General features: G+C 42.5%; 1 protein-coding gene across 1 annotated transcript; it reads right to left on the reverse strand.

Moving 5' to 3' along the window:
- Nucleotides 1–11,479: 11,479 nt before the first annotated feature.
- Nucleotides 11,480–20,141, reverse strand: LOC112555515 (putative GPI-anchored protein pfl2). The gene is made up of 5 exons (XM_025223948.1): nucleotides 19,720–20,141; nucleotides 17,628–17,988; nucleotides 15,582–17,089; nucleotides 12,348–12,768; nucleotides 11,480–11,484 (listed from the first exon to the last, which is right to left on the reverse strand). Exons 1-5 carry the CDS (start codon nucleotides 19,810–19,812, stop codon nucleotides 11,480–11,482), a joined length of 2,388 nt encoding a protein of 795 aa, XP_025079733.1. The 5' UTR covers nucleotides 19,813–20,141.
- Nucleotides 20,142–21,753: the final 1,612 nt, after the last annotated feature.

The raw sequence follows: 21,753 nt of genomic DNA on the forward strand, positions 1-21,753 counted from the left end.
ATACGTGTCGCGAGGAAAGAGTTCGTTAATGAGCTGTGATTGTTATTTTTCTGCTGTTGACTTCTATATGTTATCTGCTTGCAAATGTTCGTTATAGTTACGGTTTCCAAAATTTTTCTGCTACATTCCCGATTTTTTTTTCCGAGATACACGCTTGTGCATGAATTCATAGACTGTTCTACAGTAAACTCGAATAATCATCGTGATTCTCATGTGTTTGTTAGCAAAAGACAATAGATGTGTTTCGCTAGCTTTTTAACTCTTTATTTGGACGTTCGCCTGTCCAAGAATGTTGTGTTGTTTACAGATCTATGGACCCAACTCTGCCTTTGATTGACTAGATTTCTGATAACTGTAAAACTTATGCAATGCTTCATCTCTCTACAGCAGTATGGTGTTTGCGAGAGCAATCTTATATACTGGGATGGTCGAAGTTGGTTGGAACGATGAGGCTTTGAAGAAAAAAACCGTATATTTTGTAATGGAGAGTCGTGAGGACGGGTGTTTCAGCTCAGTTTCTGGAAGATATTGAGGTTATTGCACTTGAGCCTTACTCATTACATGAAAATCAGTTGCAGCGAGCTCTCACTAAAATCCTTTGAGTTTGAAGCTAGCAAATTTAGGTCTAAGTTCATAAAGGAATCATGTTAAGGGGAATCGTGAATTATTCTATGACCGAGTCTCTGTGAATTTTTGTCCTTAGGAATACGAGATAAGAACTTAGTTTATAAATGGATTTCATTTCGAGGGTTTTCTTTACGAATTGACATGTGAAGTTTGTCTGTAGAGATCAAACAGAAGTTATTTTTCGCCCTAGTCGCGGACTACTACTTGGTCGAACTAAGTGTGTTCAGGTCTGACCACATATTTTACTTTGTGCGCAGTGATGAGAGCTGATTGAGATTCATATATACATCTCTTTGTGCTTCATCGTCCAAAGAAACATACTAACTGAACTAAGTGAGGGCAAGGCGAAGCTATTTCCTGCGCATAGTTCTGGTTTACGCGAAACGTGGGAAAAGTCTATTATCATAATTACGGTCAATACATGCAAAAACATGTAGTCATAATTTTCCAATATCAACAGATTCACAACATCTTTGAAGTCAATGTTATGTTTTGTGATCGAAATTTTATTGTTAACAGGAATTAAATCTATTTGAAATGTTGAAACGTTTAGCACATTCCCAAGCATCTACACCCATTATCGCTTTCCATTTAACTGTGATGAATAGGCGGTGTGTTTTTATCGTCCGAGTCCTGGGTATCCTAACATCCTTTCTTGTCATAATTGTATGTCAAAGCTCTGACAATCTTTTTTGAAACTATTCTGTTCTGAAGATTGCTGGCTGAACATACAAATAAGTCTTGCTCCTCTCGATAGATCATCCAGATCGATCACAATCAATGGCATACAGGCATGCAAGGCACACCGGACACGTGACGAAACTCGTGCTTTTGGGCACTCGGAATCTCCATGTTACCCAGACTGGGATCGTTCCCGGGGTGTTTCCTACATCTCCCAGAATACAACCTGCTCCACGGGTGCGGATCGGCGACCTGTGACGCTCGAACCAACGCCAGGCAACTATCCGTCCATTCACAGCCCGTCCCTCTAACCAACGATTAACAGATTCGGGGAGCGGGAAGGTTGTTGCATGCTATTGAGGTCAGTGTCATCCTCTCTCGCTGAAAGATCAGAAAGGAAGACGGGTGGGGGTGTAACATCCAAGTATGGCCCTCTATACCAGGCGGTAACCCCGGGGTCTGGCTTGATATTTATACTACTCGGGTTTAGTACGGGTGGTCAGGACTGTGGAACCAAATTCGATACCGGGTCCGAACGATCGAGTCGCTAATGAGCTGAAGGTGAGTGTAGAATAATTCATTTTGTCACTCTGTTCTCCCTTTGTTGCGTCTTTGTGTCTTTAATGATGTCTGTAATGACTGTTATAACCTTATTTGCCGCTAGAATAAAACGAAAGTATCTTGTTGTGGAGTGGTACTAATTGCAGTAACTGGAGTGATAAGATAACTTAGGCGAGAATTAAGACTCAGGGACAGAAAGAAATGTAGAAAAAAAGGATGGAGATAAAGAATTATAAATTGAAGATGTTAGAGAAAAGGATGGGGATATTAATAACAAATGGTCTAATCCTAGAAGTAAAAAATAAAATGAGAGAAATAAATATGGTTATGAAAGGTTAAAATGATTGAAAAAAGAAGAAAGGAAGAAGAGATACGTAAGAAAAGAAGTTTGAATACAGATTTGAAAAATTTTGAAGAGGATGAATAAGAGGGAAAGAGGTAATAAAGAAGGAAGAAAGACAATGAATAGAGAAATAATTGAAGAAAAAGAAAAGCATTGCAGGGAGACATATAGGTTGAAAAACATATTCAGTATGAGAGGAAGAGAGAGAAGGGGGACTATGGCTCAAGAGGTTGAGCTGACAACAATGGCGAATGGGATAGTTACGTCAAATGGAATGGGTTCACGAGTCATCATTATCCACGGCCTTCTCAACTATCTCTGATACCTCACGCAAGGACATCTATGTATGAGTACTCGGCGTGTGGTTGGATGGTGGGATACGCCGAGTTTGAGCATTCTACTGCGGTGGAACGAAGAAGCTTTTATGGCTGTCTCGGGTTGGACAAGCTAATAAAAAGTGAGTTCTTGAAGGGGAAAGATTGGAGTGTCTGCTATACATCTTTGGATAACTGTCCCTTCATAATTCTTTTCTTTTTTTGTCTCAAAAAGGTGGTTTGCTCAACAAACCCGGCACTAGCATGCTGAAATACACAACACTGCGCCCCCACACGCCCACACATATATTGATTCAATTAAACGAGGGGTCAGTCATTACTAAAAGGCCATTCCAGACAGTGTAGAAGTAGTTCTGATTATAGTGGAGTGTGCTTATCATGCCAACTAGACAGGAGAATAGGGAAGCGGTGTAAACGTGTTAGAGGTAAGCACAGCATGATTCTATAAGGACGATCGGGATGTGTCTGAGATGAAGGTAACATTCGTGAGAGGTGTAGACCGATAGGTGACAAGTCACCAAGTCATGTCAATGCATATACAGTGTGATATGTAGTGATGAGAAATTTTAGTAATGATATGAGAGACGATTTACTCTTGGATCTCGTTTAACAGATACAAAATTGATGTATAGAGTTGCCAGTGTCAATAAACATAACTGAGGTAGATATTGAAAAAATAAAATGCTGGCGAAGATAATGATTCAATATATAAGATATGGTTGCTTGAATAAAGTTCTATCTTTAAATTGCGAGGAGGATACATCAATGTAAATGGCTCTTGCTTAGTGTGAGAAAACCTCATCTATGATCTGATTAGAGTATAAGTTGCAAAATATAATATAAAAAATGATATACTTCCTACATAACATAAAGTAATATGCGCAGGTTGGTCAGTGGGTCGTAGAAAGAACGCACAAAAGTTGTCACAGAAGAAGAGGGACTGGCTAACTAGATTAATAGGACAAGTTCGTGAAAGTTGATACACTGGAAGATGGTAACGAAAAGTAATGGAGACTAAGTGGATGGAAAAAATAAAGGAGGTAAGGCATTGAGATGGAGAAAATGAAGGAAAGGTTGCTATCCTCACGGGTGTTTATGGCGCAATTCAAAAAGGATAAGACATTCTTTCCAAAAGGGAGAGTAAATACGTATATATTCGTTTTGGGGGCAGAGGTTATATTGTAAGTAAGACAAGTTTCCATTAGAACTAAGGGTCCTCCGGGGCCAGGCCATGGCACGTAGTGGAGCTGTAGGAGTTTGCAAAGAGATCTGCAAGGGCAGGCGTGCGCGTCTGTGCTTGCGCAATCTTTTATAGGTTTTTGGGTTTGAACTTTGTGTCTCAGGGCAGGGCACCCGGGGTTTTTTGAACGATAATCGTGACATCTTTAGAATTTGCATTGGCATGATAAACTCGGGTGAGTTGATTGAAAGAAATCACGTGTATTGAGTATCTCTACATATCAAGGGGTTCTCTCTGTGAAGATATATTTTTGTGCTGTGTATTTCAAGTGCCTTATTGGAGTTGATCGAAAACTGAATGGGTTTACATAGGGAATGCCTTGGGCCCGTCGGAGGCAAGGAATTAAATCTGTTAATAATTCTGGAGAACATTATGCTGGACGGGGTCTGTGTCCATAACGACCATATACTATCATCTAATTGCGTGGATACTGATCTGCAATCGTTATGTGTTGCGACGACAAATTTGATAGTTTGCAGGCACTGATATAACAAAAATGTAATTCAGCGAAGACCTCACATGGAGAAGGATGATGACTGCCATTCGAATATTCACATGGGAATGTAGAAACAAAACAGGCATTTAAGGTCAAAGTTTGTGGTTGTCATTGGGATGTGAAAGTCATAGATTTCCTAGTGAGGGGTACATTGAAGTAGGTCATCTCAGCATCGGTTGGAAGGCCCATCTTTCGTAACGATAGGATATGACTCGAGAATGATGACATTGATAATACGAATATCATTTTTAGCGCAATGTGTCTAGAACAAGGCAGTTGTTTATCATGGAGTGTCTTAATATAGTTATAATAATTTTTAATAAAATCTGGTCATTAGGGCCAGTAAGATTAAGGTTCACTATACCCAATGTATCATGAGCTGTAACATCCTGGTAAGTGGTATGATCTCTCTAAGCGGATGTGACAGCGTGGTGATCTGCCGGGTACGGGAAAGAAGAATGCTTCAGACGATCTGAGGAACAGGTGCAGAGGAATGATCGTCGATTGTTTGTTCTTGCTCAAGAAAAATTTAAAACGCTCGCAGGGTCTTCTTTTTCTTTGATATAAACTTCGGGTTACTTATCTTTTGTATTTTAAAAGCTTTTAAGAACATTTATTTAATGCTGTGTTTTAGGATACAGGGACATGCGCGTATTTTCGTATCTGACTTTTCCTCCAGTGAACCTGCACATGGGCGATTAAACGGGCAGTGTAACTTTTTCCAGAGGCAATGTCTCGGTTTCAGAGCCTGTAATTACACACGGTTTTCGTGGCATGATGGATGCTTTTTTCTCCGGGAGTGGTGCGGGCTATTTGGTGGGTGAGATATAGGGAGGCGGGCCAGGGGAAGCCGTATAGTTAGCCGGAGGCACTTCGTTGTGACGAGGTGTGCTTGGGGTGTAGTCGCGCGGGATAGATTTGGATATCGCAGCCGAAAGAGACTAGGATGTTGAGTGATTTACTTCTGGCGTTCGGTGTGGCTAGTTGGCGTGAGATCGGGGGTACTTTTCATCCAGTGTTTGTGCAGGGGAATCATCTGGTGGGATGGCCTATATATAGGACTGTGTGATGGCAGTGATAAGCTATAATGTTATAACTCAAGGCTGTCTTAATATCGATGGTCACACACAGGGTGTGTAAGACCCATCACTCACAGATTACGGCCGTAAGAGGACAATAGTAGTTTCTGCGACAGATACTGGCTGGAGAAGGCCATCTGCTTGTGGATTCTTAATTTTGGAGTTTGAATCTTAGGGTAGGGTCCACAGGGACGTGTCAGGTACGCGGATGATATACTCGGATGGATCTCATCAGGGCAGCAAGATTGTTGTGCTCACTGTGAAATGGTGGTAAGGGCTAAGGGCTAATATTTAACTAGCCATTACGAGGTTAAGAAAAGAAATTAGGAAAAAGACACCTCTTCCAATGGAAAAGACGAAAAAGGGACAATAATCAAAAATTACCGTGTGATATCTTCACGGAGAGTAAATTGCAATGTCGGAAGAAACATAAAACACAGATTCAAGCTGGGAAGCTTTGGATCATAAAAGAGAAATGGATGGATATGAAATTGAAGAATGGAGAGAAATTGGCACGAGAGAGATGTAGACTTCATTTACAGCAATGAATGTGTTAATTACTGTTCAAACTGTGTTGAATAACGAGAGAGCATATCGCAGTTGATATCAATTTTAAGAAATCATTTGTTTCGTAAGTGGCTTAATATCGAGAAAATATTGCAGAATCTTTATTTGTTGTAGGTGGAATATGTGAGGAATGGAAATCATATGTTTTAGTCGTAACAGCTTTAGGAAATGACTCTTAGGATGGAATGAATTTCGTAGAGAGAGATGATTCTAGGTCCAGGGACTGATATGTATATACGTGGGTTATGGACGGGAGTCTTCAAAAGTTTGACTTGTCGCGATTATTTTTATTTATTTGAAGTTCTTGAACCTACATTTTAATTTTTATAGTAAATAGAATTTATTTGTGCTTCTTTTAATAGCTGACGATCGAATTGATAGCTATGTAAGTGTTTTAAGCTCGAAGAGATTTATGTTAGATAGGAAGTTGGATCGATCCCTATAGACTAATGGAAACATGGAAAGCCGTGTCAGTGAATATTCTTAACCGAAGAATGATGGGAACAGGTAATTCAGCAGTTTAACTGTAGAATGTAAGAAAAGAGCAGACGATTGACTGGTGAGGTTAGATGGTTACACAGAGAGTTTTGACTCGAAAAAAATCGTGGGTGTAGAAATCAGCAGTTGCTAATTGAGTCACCTAGGAACACCCGCCAATTGGGCCGGTCTTCTTGGTAAGAACATGGCACGCGACCACCGAGCTCTCGTTCAGGACACACGAGATAGAAAATAACACAAAAACAAAAACATGTGACGAGAAAGATAATGTCGTAGATTGATCAGGTTGTGTTGGTTAATTTAAGATTGTTATTCTTCGAGTCCTGCATTGCATTGATTGAATTGGGTAACGATATGCTGGGAAGAAGAAAAAAAGATCTTTGAGGGGAAAACAATGGATACTAATTTAAAAGAAATCGGAAGAGCGGGCATAAGATCTCAAAGAGGAAGACAACTAAAATGGATGTTGACTTAGAAAAGGACGGATATGGAGAGAGAAAAAGACAAGGAGGAAGGACGAACGATGATAGAAAGATTGAAGAGGAGTGGAAAAGTTTTTGATGGTCGAAACCGTGAAAGAAAGAGGAGATATTATAAACGACATAAAACAAGAGATCAAGAGACCAGCAACCGATTTGTGGGAGGTGTTTTGTTGATTTGCATTTGTCCCGACTTGTTAGAATGGGTGACTACGACAATCTCAAGAAGACAGGAAACGTGGTGAAATTCTAAGTGGTTTCGGACAGGTGAAAGGGTCGGGTGGTGGATGTTGAACAGCTTGAGGTGGGATCCACACAGCAGGACACAACAAATATCAAGACATTAGATCAACACATCGTGCATAAACAAATCAGAATAAACAAATAAAATTTGGGTGTCTCAGCAGGAATCTCTGACTGGAGCTCTGACTGATACTCATGCGTCCTGTTTATTAAGGATAATCTTAAATATGTGTAGGAGAAAGAGAGATAAGCGCTTGCAAGCTCAAATGTTTCGGTTTCGGGTTGATTAATTGTCTCTTTCCAAACCAAATTTCTCCCAAGGGGAGCAAAGCTGACATGGCGAAATGGCCGATTATTGATGTAGTGTCTGGCAATTACTTTATTGCTCAAATAACGAACAAGAGATTTCCGCTGCGCAGTGTTTTTTGTCTTCTCTATGCTCAGTCAAGCTGAGAGGAAAGAAAAGATCTCCACAAAGGAGGTTTGTTCTATCACCATTGACATCTCAAGTAAGTCTCTCGTGATTTAAATTGTAGATTGATTTATGGGGAGGCGCAATAAATGATAATACCTGGAGGTGTATTCATTTAAGCGTGAAGAGAAAGAATGCGCTCAAGAATAATGTATTGCCGGAAACGATCATGTTTTTATGTTCTGGCTGAAAGGAGTTGTGGAGAGGGCTGTGAAACCTTTCAAATAGCGCTATAAGCCGGAAAGAATGTTGTGGAGGACAAACAAGAATCCTACCCCCCTTGTTCTTTCTCTTAGCAAAGGGATGAGAAACAACGATCCCTGATTTAGTTTTTCGAGTTTTGGTTTGTTTGTGTTGTTGTTTTTTGTCTTCCCGAGTACTGAAAAGATGAGAGGATCTGTAGAGTGATAGTCACGGTGACGACATACGGTAGAGACTCCGTGACCTAGTGGTCATGGGCGGCATCGTAGCAGTCCCTCCAGCGCGCAGGCGAGTTTTCTGAGCCGTGCAACTTTCAATGGTCCCATGGCCTGATCATTCTGCGTTCCTTTGTAGCTAAATGAGAATCTCACTCTCTTTCGTTAGTTGCGCCTCTAGAGGGCTGTGTAAACTGTTAAGATTGTTTGTCTCAGGGAAGGTCTTGCTCTACTGTTTTCGAATTCTGCTTTCCTCTCCCTTTCTTTTTTTACTTGAGAGTTCACACTGTAGAGGAGTAGCGACTATACTAAAGAAATTCTTTGCACAATGATTTTTTTTGTCCCTCACTTGGCGGTTTAGCGTGCTATCTCGGACACGACTGAAGGATGAGGGAGGAATAAGAACGCAATGTATGCAACAGCGGCGACGCGCGCAATACGCCAAGTGCACACCAGTATAAGTTGTTGTTACTAGGAGCCTACTTCACTGCCATCAACAACAAAGGAATAGTTTTACAAATCAACATCAGTTTTCATTTGAACACAGCATTTAATAGATAAGCGTGTGTTTCTATTAGTGACATATAGTTTCTGATTATATATTGCTTCAATAGGATCATCATATGGCGGAATACAATGAAATGAATAAATTTTCTTTAAAATTGAAAAAAAATTTTGGTCCTCGATGTAATCATTATCTGATTTGATAACAGCGTCAGGTAGACTTTCACATGCTATTGGCGGGTGTGAAAATGATGATGATAAGTACAGTTATATACTATATACATGGAGTTAGAAAGACGGTCACGTGTTCCTAAGACCGTGACTTACAACTTAAATAGCTTCGCGTGCTCTATTCTTCGAAAGCAAAGGACTGCAAGTCACTGAAGAATGGGCGAGGCCATGTAAGGGAAGTAACTGCATTTATTTCGGTCTCCTCTTGTACGAGTTACATCCCTTTTGCTTGCCGGGGGTAGATTTACTTGTGAAAAAAGGAGAGATAGTGATCCCTTTACTGTATAGGCAAGTGGGACATAGGATAATAAAAAGAAATAAAAAGTAAATCGTAAGGAATATAAGTTCACGGTGTTACAGCACTGAGTTTTATCAGCCATCAACAAGTTTAACACTAAAAAGGGTGATCTGCTCATTAACTTTTAAGGAAAGCTAGACTGTGCTTATTTATGCGATCGGTCAAGAGATATTCCCAAGGAAAGTTATTGATGTGCCAAGCAGACATGTGATTAACATAAAAACTGGCGAAATTCATTCATTGTTTTCGTACCTTGACGGTGGCGGTTTTTTTTTCACACATGGGTACAACCGGACGACAAGGCACCGCCGTTCAGATCCCTGGCGACGACGTGAACAGGGGACGACCAACCATCTCCTCGTTTACATTTACAATCCACTTCTTTCTCTGGAGACCTCCTTGATAACCTTCTTTGACTCTGTCTTTGACACAGTCGTGTGGGGTCACGTGGCCAGACACAAACCCAGCTTGACTGTTGCGAGTGAGGGTTGCTGACGAGTTATGGCGACCGTGATTCGTACGAGGTCATAGGCGTCACATAATGTTCCATGGACGAGATCCTGAACAGTCTTCCTCAGGCACGTGTGTACCTCTCGAATACCTGGATTCTTCTAGATCCTTTGTCGGCAAACTGAGTCCTCGTCTGACATCCGTAAATCAGGATGAGTACTGGCAGTTAACAGCCACATAAGGACTGGTCAGCGATTTTTAAATTCGAAAAAACATTTTTGAGAGTTTCCTTTTAAGAACATGTCAACCCTGAGTTCAACTATTGAACATAAACGGTTAATAAGTTAGATCACCTTTTAAATTTAACGGTCGGTGTCGGGTCTGCTGCGGAAAGCTCTTACTCCTTGTCTGACCGTCAAGAAATAGGAAACTGCTAAAAAAAATATTAAAGTTTTACGGAAGATAACTGGCTATCAGTTGTTGCAGCACAGTAGGTAACCACAAGTCGCGAGGTCGGGTGCATACCTGATATATCTACAGAATTGTTTATCTTTGACCCCTAGGACATGACCACGAACAGTCGAACACCTGTATGTGTGGATATGTGTGTGTGTATGATTTCCGCGTGAGCTCAGTGTTAGCATGTTTTATCTATCGAGATTATCGGGAAGTTGGTCAGAAAAAAAGTGCTGTTTTCTGTCCGTTATTTTTCCGACATGCAGACTTCACGATTCACGATTGTGTGGGTTTACATGTCATCTTGACCTTGCTGTTTATCAGTAAACTCTCATCCGCTGAATCATTTGTTGTTCTAGTGAGACTTGTTGAATTGAAGTCTGTTGAATTTGTTGTGGGAGTGTATTGCGGCTTGTATGATGTTGTTGTTCGTAGGTTGGTGTGTGGACCGCTGCCCTCGAGGAGTGGAGAACACGGGTCTGCTGAACACCGACATTTCGTGTTCGTCACCTTATATTGTTCGTCATCTTATTGTGTCGTCACCTTATTGTATCGTCACCATATATTGTGTCGTCACCTTATACTGTCGTCACCTTATTGTGCCGTCACCTTATTTTGTCGTGACATCACCGTGACATCATCTTCTGTCATTTGTGAAGCTACACTGGTCTGCGTGACAGTTTCGTAGAGTCAAGTATCGTCTTATTGGTGTCGCTGTCAGAACGAGACTATGTGACGAGAAAGTTCTAGTAACCGAGATACGTGCAGCAACAGTCTAGACTAGTTTAAAATTCTGTGAATAACTGGACACCATAAGCAGGAATAGTAATAATGTCTGTGAAGAACTCTGGCAGCTCATTTGCTCACACTGTTGATGTTAATCATTCTCGTTTTAACAAAGGAAAACTCGGACTTTACAGAACAAAACTATCCAATAACATGTTATAAGATAAAGAAAACTTCGTAAGCCACAAATATTGCAACAAACTTTATACAAGGAGTTTGCAAAAATATTATATGTCTGTCTTCGCGAACAAACGCGCACACTTACACCATTACACTCATTGCATGCAAACACTATATACACCTCTGTCCAACCAAAACGTTTTTTAAATTATCAAATATAAACAACATTGAACATATAATAAAAGCGCGTATTGTAGCGACTGGTACAAGGCTTAAAAATACACAAAAAATTGTATTTCAAATGAATGGTTATAACGTGCGTATATTCCAGCCCAATCCAAACACCGGGATTCTATATTATTTACATTTTTATGTATTTTATCATTTTTTCACGCACATACACTTGCATGCACCTGGACATACACACAAATATTTCTCGTATTGGGGAATCTGTGAAAGCGTATACAAGAGGACTGGCTTCCAAATCTGAGGGCGCCAGGGTTCGATACCCACATAGTGTAATGAACTTCCTCCGGTAGACACATTACTGCCTAACGACTTATACACGGTTGCGGTGCGAAGTCACACTATTGATAGTCACACTGTGGATAAGATTGACAGATATAATGACTAACATGAATAAATATTATCGATAATATATTTAAAGTAAATGACACGCAGGAGCCGTGAACAATGACACACCAGAGGTCAGAGGGTCATCAAGACTGTTTGTGTCCACTCGTTCTCCAGTGGCATGAGTCTCGTGCACATCGTCGCCGTATACGTCTGGCAGTCATCGAGTTCGTGCTCATCATCAACATGACCACTGTCGCCCGGGTCACCGGGTCAGGGCGGAGGGTTGCGTGTCGTAAGGGTTACGGCCCCACTTGGGTGACAGTCGCGGGGGTCGGCTTCGTCCTAAGGACTGGCGATGTCCTGTTCTTCCCTTCCCTTTTATACGTAGTGCTCTTTGTTCTAAGTGCGTGCGTCGTTCTTCTCATCCTCATCGAGGTGGTGGAGGTTGCAGGCTCGCGGATGGTGGTGCTTGTTACAGTGGTGAAAGTCGATGGTGACATTGTGCTGCTGTTATTCAATGCAGGTGACGGTGTGCTATGGTTGAATGCAGGGGACATTGAGCTGTTGTCGATCAAGGCAGGTGACGTTGAGTCTTTAATTAGAACTGATGTGATATTGATGGTGTTAATTAAATTTGACGACGTTGTGGTCTTGGTAACTGAGGCAGACGACGTTGTGCTGTTGGTAACTGAGGCAGTCGACGTTGTGCTGTTGGTAACTGAGGCAGGCGACGTTGCGCTGTTGGTAACTGAGGCAGGCGACGTTGTGCTGTTGGTAACTGAGGCAGACGACGTTGTGCTGTTGGTAACTAAGGCAGGCGACGTTGTGCTGTTGGTAACTGAGGCAGGCGACGTTGCGCTGTTGGTAACTGAGGCAGGCGACGTTGTGCTGTTGGTAACTGAGGCAGGCGACGTTGCGCTGTTGGTAACTGAGGCAGGCGACGTTGTGCTGTTGGTAACTGAGGCAGACGACGTTGTGCTGTTGGTAACTAAGGCAGGCGACGTTGTGGTGTTGGTAACTGAGGCAGGCGACGTTGTGCTGTTGGTACCTGAGGCAGGCGACGTAGTGCTGTTGGTAACTGAGGCAGACGACGTTGTGCTGCTGTTTATTAAGTTAGACGACGTTGTGATGTTGCTAACTGAGGCAGACGACGTTGTGCTGCTGTTTATTAAGTTAGACGACGTTGTGCTGTTGGTAACTGAGGCAGACGACGTTGTGCTGTTGATAACTGAGGAAGGCGACGTAGTGCTGTTGGTAACTGAGGCAGACGACGTTGTGCTGTTGCTAACTGAGGCAGACGACGTTGTGCTGCTGTTTATTAAGTTAGACGACGTTGTGCTGTAGGTAACTGAGGCAGACGACGTTGTGCTGCTGGTAACTGAGGCAGACGACGTTGTGCTGTTGGTGATTGAGGCAGACGACGTAGTGCTGTTGGTAACTGAGGCAGACGACGTTGTGCTGTTGCTAACTGAGGCAGACGACGTAGTGCTGTTGTTTATTAAGTTAGACGACGTTGTGCTGTTGCTAACTGAGGCAGACGACGTAGTGCTGTTGTTTATTAAGTTAGACGACGTTGTGCTGTTGTTAACTGAGGCAGACGACGTAGTGCTGTTGGTGATTGAGGCAGACGACGTTGTGCTGTTGGTAACTGAGGAAGGCGACGTTGTGCTGTTGGTGATTGAGGCAGACGACGTAGTGCTGTTGGTAACTGAGGCAGACGACGTTGTGCTGTTGGTAACTGAGGAAGGCGACGTAGTGCTGTTGGTAACTGAGGCAGACGACGTTGTGCTGTTGCTAACTGAGGCAGACGACGTTGTGCTGCTGTTTATTAAGTTAGAGAACGTTGTGCTGTAGGTAACTGAGGCAGACGACGTTGTGCTGTTGGTAACTGATGCAGACGACGTTGTGCTGTTGGTAACTGAGACAGGCGACGTTGTGCTGTTGGTAACTGAGGCAGACAACGTTGTGCTGCTGTTTATTAAGGCAGACGACGTTGTGCTGTTGGTAACTGAGGCAGGCGACGTAGTGCTGTTGGTGATAGAGGCAGACGACGTAGTGCTGTTGGTAACTGAGGCAGACGACGTTGTGCTGTTGCTAACTGAGGCAGACGACGTTGTGCTGCTGTTTATTAAGTTAGACGACGTTGTGCTGTTGCTAACTAAGGCAGACGACGTAGTGCTGTTGTTTATTAAGTTAGACGACGTTGTGCTGTTGCTAACTGAGGCAGACGACGTAGTGCTGTTGTTTATTAAGTTAGACGACGTTGTGCTGTTGCTAACTGAGGCAGACGACGTAGTGCTGTTGGTAACTGAGGCAGACGACGTTGTGCTGCTGGTAACTGAGGCAGAAAACGTTGTGCTGTTGCTAACTGATGCAGGCGTTGTAGTGCTGTTAATAACTGAGGCAGACGACGTTGTGCTGTTGGTAACTGAGGCAGACAACGTTGTGCTGCTGTTTATTAAGGCAGACGACGTTGTGCTGTTGATAACTGAGGAAGACGACGTTGTGCTGTTGGTGATTGAGGCAGACGACGTAGTGCTGTTGGTAACTGAGGCAGACGACGTTGTGCTGTTGCTAACTGAGGCAGACGACGTTGTGCTGCTGTTTATTAAGTTAGACGACGTTGTGCTGTTGCTAACTGAGGCAGACGACGTAGTGCTGTTGTTTATTAAGTTAGACGACGTTGTGCTGTTGTTAACTGAGGCACACGACGTTGTGCTGTTGTTTATTAAGTTAGACGACGTTGTGCTGTTGCTAACTGAGGCAGACGACGTAGTGCTGTTGGTAACTGAGGCAGACGACGTTGTGCTGTTGTTTATTAAGTTAGACGACGTTGTGCTGTTGGTAACTGAGGCAGACGACGTTGTGCTGTTGGTAACTGAAGCAGACACCGTTGTGCTGCTGTTTATTAAGTTAGACGACGTCGTGCTGTTGGTAACTGAGGCAGACGACGTAGTGCTGTTGGTAACTGAGGCAGACCACGTAGTGGTGTTGGTAACTGAGGCAGACGACGTTGTGCTGTTGGTAACTGAGGCAGACGATGTTGTGCTGCTGTTTATTAAGTTAGACGACGTTGTGGTGTTGGTAACTGAGTTAAACGACGTTGTGCTGCTGTTTATTAAGTTAGACGACGTTGTGGTGTTGCTATCTGAGGCAGACAACGTTGTGCTGTTGCTAACTGAGGCAGACGACGTTGTGCTGTTGGTAACTGAGGCAGACGACGTTGTGCTGCTGGTAACTGAGGCAGACAACGTTGTGCTGTTGCTAACTGAGGCAGACGACGTAGTGCTGTTGTTTATTAAGTTAGACGACGTTGTGCTGTTGGTAACTGAGGAAGGCGACGTTGTTTTGTTGGTAACTGAGGCAGGCGACTTTGTGCTGTTGGTTACTGATGCAGGCGTTGTAGTGCTGTTAATAACGGAGGCAGACGACGTTGTGCTGCTGGTAACTGAGGCAGACGACGTTGTGCTGTTGGTAACTGAGGCAGGCGACGTAGTGCTGTTGGTAACTGAGGCAGACGACGTAATGCTGTTGGTAACTGAGACAGATGACGTAGTGCTGTTGGTAACTGAGGCAGGCGACGTAATGCTGTTGGTAACTGAGACAGATGACGTTGTGCTGTTGGTAACTGAGGCAGGCGTCATAGTGCTGTTCGTAACTGAGGCAGGCGACGTAGTGCTGTTGGTAACTGAGGCAGACGACGTAGTGCTGTTGGTAACTGAGGCAGAGGACGTTTTGGTGCTGCTAACTGAGCAGGCGACGTAGTGCTGTTGGTAACTGAGGCAGACGACGTAGTGCTGTTGGTAACTGAGGCAGGCGACCGTAGTGCTGTTGGTAACTGAGGCAGACGACGTTGTGCTGTTGGTAACTGAGGCAGGCGACGTAGTGCTGTTGGTAACTGAGCAGACGACGTTGTGCTGTTGGTAACTGAGGCAGGCGACGTAATGCTGTTGGTAACTGAGACAGGCGACGTAGTGCTGTAGGTAACTGAGGCAGACGACGTTGTGCTGTTGGTAACTGAGGCAGGCGACGTAATGCTGTTGGTAACTGAGGCAGGCGACGTAATGCTGTTGGTAACTGAGGCAGATGACGTTGTGCTGTTGGTAACTGAGGCAGGCGACGTAGTGCTGTTGGTAACTGAGGCAGATGACGTTGTGCTGTTGGTAACTGAGGCAGGCGACGTAGTGCTGTTGGTAACTGAGGCAGATGACGTTGTGCTGTTCGTAACTGAGGCAGGCGACGTAGTGCTGTTGGTAACTGAGGCAGACGACGTAGTGCTGTTGGTAACTGAGGCAGACGACGTTGTGGTGCTGCTAACTGAGGCAGACGACGTTGTGCTGCTGTTTTTTAAGTTAGACGACATTGTGCTGTTGCTAACTGAGGCAGACGACGTAGTGCTGCTGTTTATTAAGTTAGACGACGTTGTGGTGTTGCTAACTGAGGCAGACGACGTAGTGCTGCTGTTTATTAAGTTAGACGACTTTGTGCTGTTGCTAACTGAGGCAGACGACGTAGTGCTGCTGTTTATTAAGTTAGACGACGTTGTGGTGTTGCTAACTGAGGCAGACGACGTAGTGCTGTTGGTAACTGAGGCAGACGACGTTGTGCTGCTGTTTATTAAGTTAGACGACGTTGTGCTTTTGCTAACTGAGGCAGACGACGTTGTGCTGCTGTTTATTAAGTTAGACGACGTTGTGGTGTTGCTATCTGAGGCAGACAACGTTGTGCTGTTGCTAACTGAGGCAGACGACGTTGTGCTGTTGTTTATTAAGTTAGACGACGTTGTGCTGTTGCTAACTGAGGCAGACGACGTAGTGCTGCTGTTTATTAAGTTAGACGACGTTGTGCTGTTGCTAACTGAGGCAGACGACGTAGTGCTGCTGTTTGTTAAGTTAGACGACGTAGTGCTGTTGGTAACTGAGGCAGACGACGCTGTGCTGCTGTTTGTTAAGTTAGACGACGTAGTACTTTTTGTAACTGAGGCAGACGACGCTGTGCTGCTGTTTATTAAGTTAGACGACGTAGTGCTGTTTGTAACTGAGGCAGACGACGCTGTGCTGATGTTTATTAAGGAAGGAGATTGTCTGGTGCTGTTTATTAAGGCAGACGACGTTGTGGTGTTGGTAACTGAAGCAGACGATGTTGTGGTGTTGATGTTGTCTTTAATTACTTGGTTTGAAGAAATGACATTCATAATATTCGTTGATGGATTAGTTCCCCTTATACTGCCTGTGGTGGTTTTTTCTCGAGAGATGACCCTGCCAGTAGTCCACGATGGAATAGTTTCACTGACACTTCTTGTAAAGGTTTGGGATGGAGAGTTGACACTGTCAGAAGTGAACAAAGGGGTTGAGTTACTGATGCTGGCTGTAATGGTTTTGGTGGAGGAGTCAGTAGTCGATGTAAAGGTAGTTTCACTGACACTGCTTGGAATACTTTGGACTGGAGAGATGACACTGCTAGTAATCCATGAACGAGTAGTTTCACTGATGTTTGTGCTTCTGATGAATGTCGTTAAGTTCACGCTGGGTGAAGTCATCAAATGTCTACTTGCATTGTCTGTAATAGTGATTGTTGCTGACAAGAATACCTTGTTGGTAGTTGTCGATCCTTGACTTGCCATTGCTGTTCCTTTGGATAAAAAAATATAATCAACTTAATATTCAATTGGCGAATCACTATTTTTTTCTAGAATACAATGAATTTCTTTGATAATTTTTTTTATTTTATCATTTTTTAGGTATGGAAATGTATCTTAAAGCCTTGATAGATTCTTGGAAATAAGTTGAAGTCTGCGTAGGACAGTGTCATAATGGCTGCATGAAGACCAGCATGCATTTTCGAGATTTACAGCATTACACGTGGTTGTGAATCTTTCATATTTTCACTGAATGATACGCCTAAACCATTCTGGCAACCGACTAGAGACATCATATGAACCTGGCTCCTAACCATCACGTTTTCCATCTTTCTCGATTTCGAGAAATTAGTTCCCGTTGCCTTGTGGCTAAGGTTCTTTCAAAAGCGTTATACCTAAAAATCAACGAGCAAAGCAGTTTATATTTTCCTTGGTCATGAAACCATTCATTCATCCATCCAAGCTAATCTAATCATGAGTACAATATCTAAACATGCTATGGCAATGACCGCCATCTTCAGGCTTGCCTACCGTGTGAGTGTACGGTAAGGAGCACTCCGGTGATGACTGCGGTGGAAATGACGAGAAAACAGACGACAACGACCAATAAAATGATGCAGCGACGCCTGCGGAGCGGACCTTCTGTTTTTTCTCCCATGTCCAGACCATGTCCTCCATTTTCACGACGACCTCGGCTTTCAGATGGCACGATTGTGACCACTTCTTCTCCAGACTGGAGGGTCTCGACTTCGGAACAGTCTGTGAGATTGCTGTGAGATTCTGAGCTCAAAGAGTCCGTTTCTGTTTTGGCTAATGATTGGCTGCTGACAAATCTTTTCCATAACCAATCAAATGATGTGAATGTTGTTGTCTCAGTGCCCGTCTTATGGCCCTGAAAAAAAAAGTACAGCAGGTCACTTGCTTCTAGACATTGTTTGCTGAATGACGTGAGATAGAAGTTAAGACAATGAATTGAAGACGATGACGACGATTACAACAATATCGATTAAAATTGTTTTATTAAGTGAAGATAATAATGGGGTTTTTTTAAGAAGAAAGCTTGAAAGCCAATGTATTCAAGGTGACGTAACAATTTTGTCGAATACAATATTTTTATAATTATTTTGGTTTTGTTTTCGCTCGGTAAAGCTCGTACAAGCACTCCAAGGACTATATTTGTCGGCTCCATTGTACTGACACCTGTTTCCTAGTATGTCCTTTTCAAACTGTTTATTTTCTTTCTCCATGAGGTTGGAGAGACTTTACTTTCTTCTTCCTTTTTACTTGTTACATCACAGCCAGGTATAGAATGTTTGTTACAGGTGGACTTACAATCTTCCTCTTTCTATATCGTCTACTTGTTGAAAGATTACATTACTCGTCCTCCCATATTCATCTCTCGTTATCACGTGCGGGATAATTTTTTTTCCAATTTTTTATATCGGCTTTATCCTACAACTGGAGAGGATTCCTACTTTGTTTTCCACTTGCTGCCTCTTACATCGCAGCCGGGTACCTTAGCCTTGTCACAGCTGGACTTTGTTATAATCTTCCTGTTTCCATATCGCCTTTGTCTACTTGTTAAAAGATTAGATTACTCGTCATCGCATATTCTTCCTTCTTTCTCGCATCTGGGATTCCCTGTTTGTGAAGAGCAGTGTTCCTAGAAATAGCTCATCGGCGGGGAGACGAGAGAGAGAGAGAAACAAAAACACTGATGGGCAGAGAGTCACGCGCACGAGTAGACAAGCAAATCATCTACAGCAAATCATCAAACATCACCACTTATGTATGAATGTCATCATGACTCAAACGTGCAGATAAGTGACTGCTGGGATATAACTGTCACACCCAACTCTCACGGTCTTTTTTCTTCTCTCTCTCTATTTGCGTTTGTAAGTGCGCGCGCGCGTTCTTGTGTGTTTGTCTAATGTGTGTGCGTGTTTACCTGTACATAGCTGTGCGTGCGTGCATGTATGTGTGTTTTGTGTGTACATGTAAATGCGTGTGTATGCATGCGTCTATCTGTAGTGTGTGTACGTACCTGTGAATGTATGTATATGTGTATGTGTGTGAGTGTCAGTACGTGTGGATTAGCTTTCTTCATAAATGTAGCTCAGTGATTTATTTCGATAGTAATGAAAATGCACAGAGAGAGAGAGAAAACCAGAATGATAAGAGAGAGAAAGACAAAAATAACATACTGACAGGCAGGAAAGAATTAGAAAAGAACAAGAGTCTGTAAGAGCATTAGTATCTATATTCGATATTGCATTCACGACTCGTCAAACTCTCAAAATTATATCTAGAAACTTAGGTTTAGATGAGAGATGCCAACACTTATGTAACCCTGCCTTTATCTCAGCGGGAAAAGTGTAAAATATGTAAAACATGTAAAATGCAAAAAATTGTGGAAAACACGAAAATGCTGAGAATTTATTATTTCCTACGATGTCAAATCTGTGTCTCGCAATACCTGTCCCCTCGCAACACTACGATATTAAAATAATTACATTATTCTAGGCTGTGACCCTATCCTCCAATGGAAATAAATAGGAAAAAGAAGAAGAAAAAGGGATATGGTCTGAAACCCAGGGGATCATTGAAAACGTATAATACTCACAGAAATTCGTGGGATAGCAAAGGCCTTCAACTCGACAGTTTTTACAGTTTCCACCCGGTTGGGCAAAAAATCGTGCGACTTTTTACCTTTCATTCTTCTCGATGGTGATAAGTGTTTCCTATGCCATGATGGTGCAATTATCTGGATGCACTATTGGCTGACAAACACTGCAATGCTCGGTTAGAGCTTCCCTTTCATATTTAAGATGACCAGCTGGTGAAGATCATAACAAGAGAGTAGGATACGTTTCTTGGAAAAGATTCACATGGAAACTAACTGTTCATAAGTTATTTACCAGTGACAAGCTGGAGATATTCGAAGATAAAAGTAATTCAAACTTTTTGTTCTGAAAGCGTCTGTCACTATCCTCCGGACTCAGTTGCGAGAAAGATGTCGGCGAATCCGACTCAGAGGAGGGTCGAGGGAAAAGTCTTCATACGCAAATGATCGTCGGTTACAAATACTTTTTTAAACTCTTCATGAGATACGACTATCGGTAGATGTGCAATGAGGAAGCAGAATTCCTTCGCAGTTAACTCTGACCTCTAGATACTGTTATGAAAATGAAGATATGAACAACCTGTGAGGTAGAAAGTTAAACATTATGTACCACATACCACAGACACCTTTGTGCAGCTTGTGCTTGTCCTGACTAGATAGAGGTTCGATGCTTCTCTGAATGAAGCAGCTCGATGTTAAAATGTTAATTCCACAACTTATTAATAAGCCTCTCACAATAATTAGCCCCCTAAGCTGACAGCAGCCCTGAGAAATATCAGTTGCCTTAATGCAATGGATACTCTCACACTGTGGTATTGAAGGCAATGAGCAGGCTGAAAGAATAGCAAACTTAGGAGAGGAAGGTAGGAAGAATAAAAAAAGGTCAGCTTGGCAGAGATGACGACCATCATGAAGGCTTTGCATAGACCAACCCGAACCACCGGACAGCTACAATTATCTGTCCAGATCAGACCAGGGGATAATCTGATGGAGGAGGCTGTGCAAGAAAGGGTGGAGGCTCTCGGGAGAAAGATGGAGAGCTTCCAGTGTTTTACAGCCTTTTTTTACAAGACAGAGACTAGGCAGGCCTACCAGTCGACCTTTTAGTCACCTCGTCTGCAGGTTTCCGACAGACTTATCGTCAAGCCCTGTGCATGAGACTAACACTACACTGCCAACAACTCAGGGAAATGATGGCATCGAACGGCAAATGACATTTTACTTTATTTCTAATTTATTTTGTTTAAATAGTAAGGATTGTTTTATTATTTTCGTGCACAAAAAAATTGATTCATTTTTAAGGTTTAACCATTCCTTGATAGCGCTTTCTTTATATAATAAACGTTGAAACTAAGGTGACCGCTTTAGGCGGGACAGTCCCGCTTTTGACCTCGTGACCCGCCTGCTCATAAAATGTCCGGGAAAACAAAAACAGACCGATTTAAATAAACAATTTAAGTAAGGGAGTAAACATTGCTTCTATCTTCTTTTAAAGACTTGATTATATATATATTGAGAAAACAATTTTTCAGTGCGGATCAGGTAACAAACAAAACACTGAAGAATGGGAGATAACAAGCGAAACCTTTTTTATGTGTCTTACGTCCCTTTGATTAGTTTCTCCTCTGTCAGTTTGAATGAGTTGTTTAGTCTGTGCACATAGTCAAAATGCTCAGGTTAGCTTGAGTATTATTGTAAAAGCTTAACTAATTAATTGAAACGACATTTTAATTCAGGTGGACCTTTGAAAGCGTTATCAAAGAGACAGGTATAAACTTTACACCAAAAATTGGTTTGTTTGTTTTATGGTTAGTTGCTGTTTATTCGTTTGTGCTCAGCGCATTGATATCACCTCGACACATACTAACAAGTGTGCTCTCATACAAAAATAAACAAAAGAGTAAAGAAATAAACTAAGCAAATATAACTGACACCAAGCCTGATAAAAACTATCTGACTGTAACGGTTCAATTTGCGTAATGGACTATTCGGCGGAAGGTCTTGTCTTTTTCTATAACTTTTAGCATCTGGACC

The sequence above is a fragment of the Pomacea canaliculata genome, linkage group LG14 (genome assembly GCF_003073045.1).
Source record: "Pomacea canaliculata isolate SZHN2017 linkage group LG14, ASM307304v1, whole genome shotgun sequence".
Classification (NCBI taxonomy): Eukaryota; Metazoa; Mollusca; class Gastropoda; order Architaenioglossa; family Ampullariidae; genus Pomacea; species Pomacea canaliculata.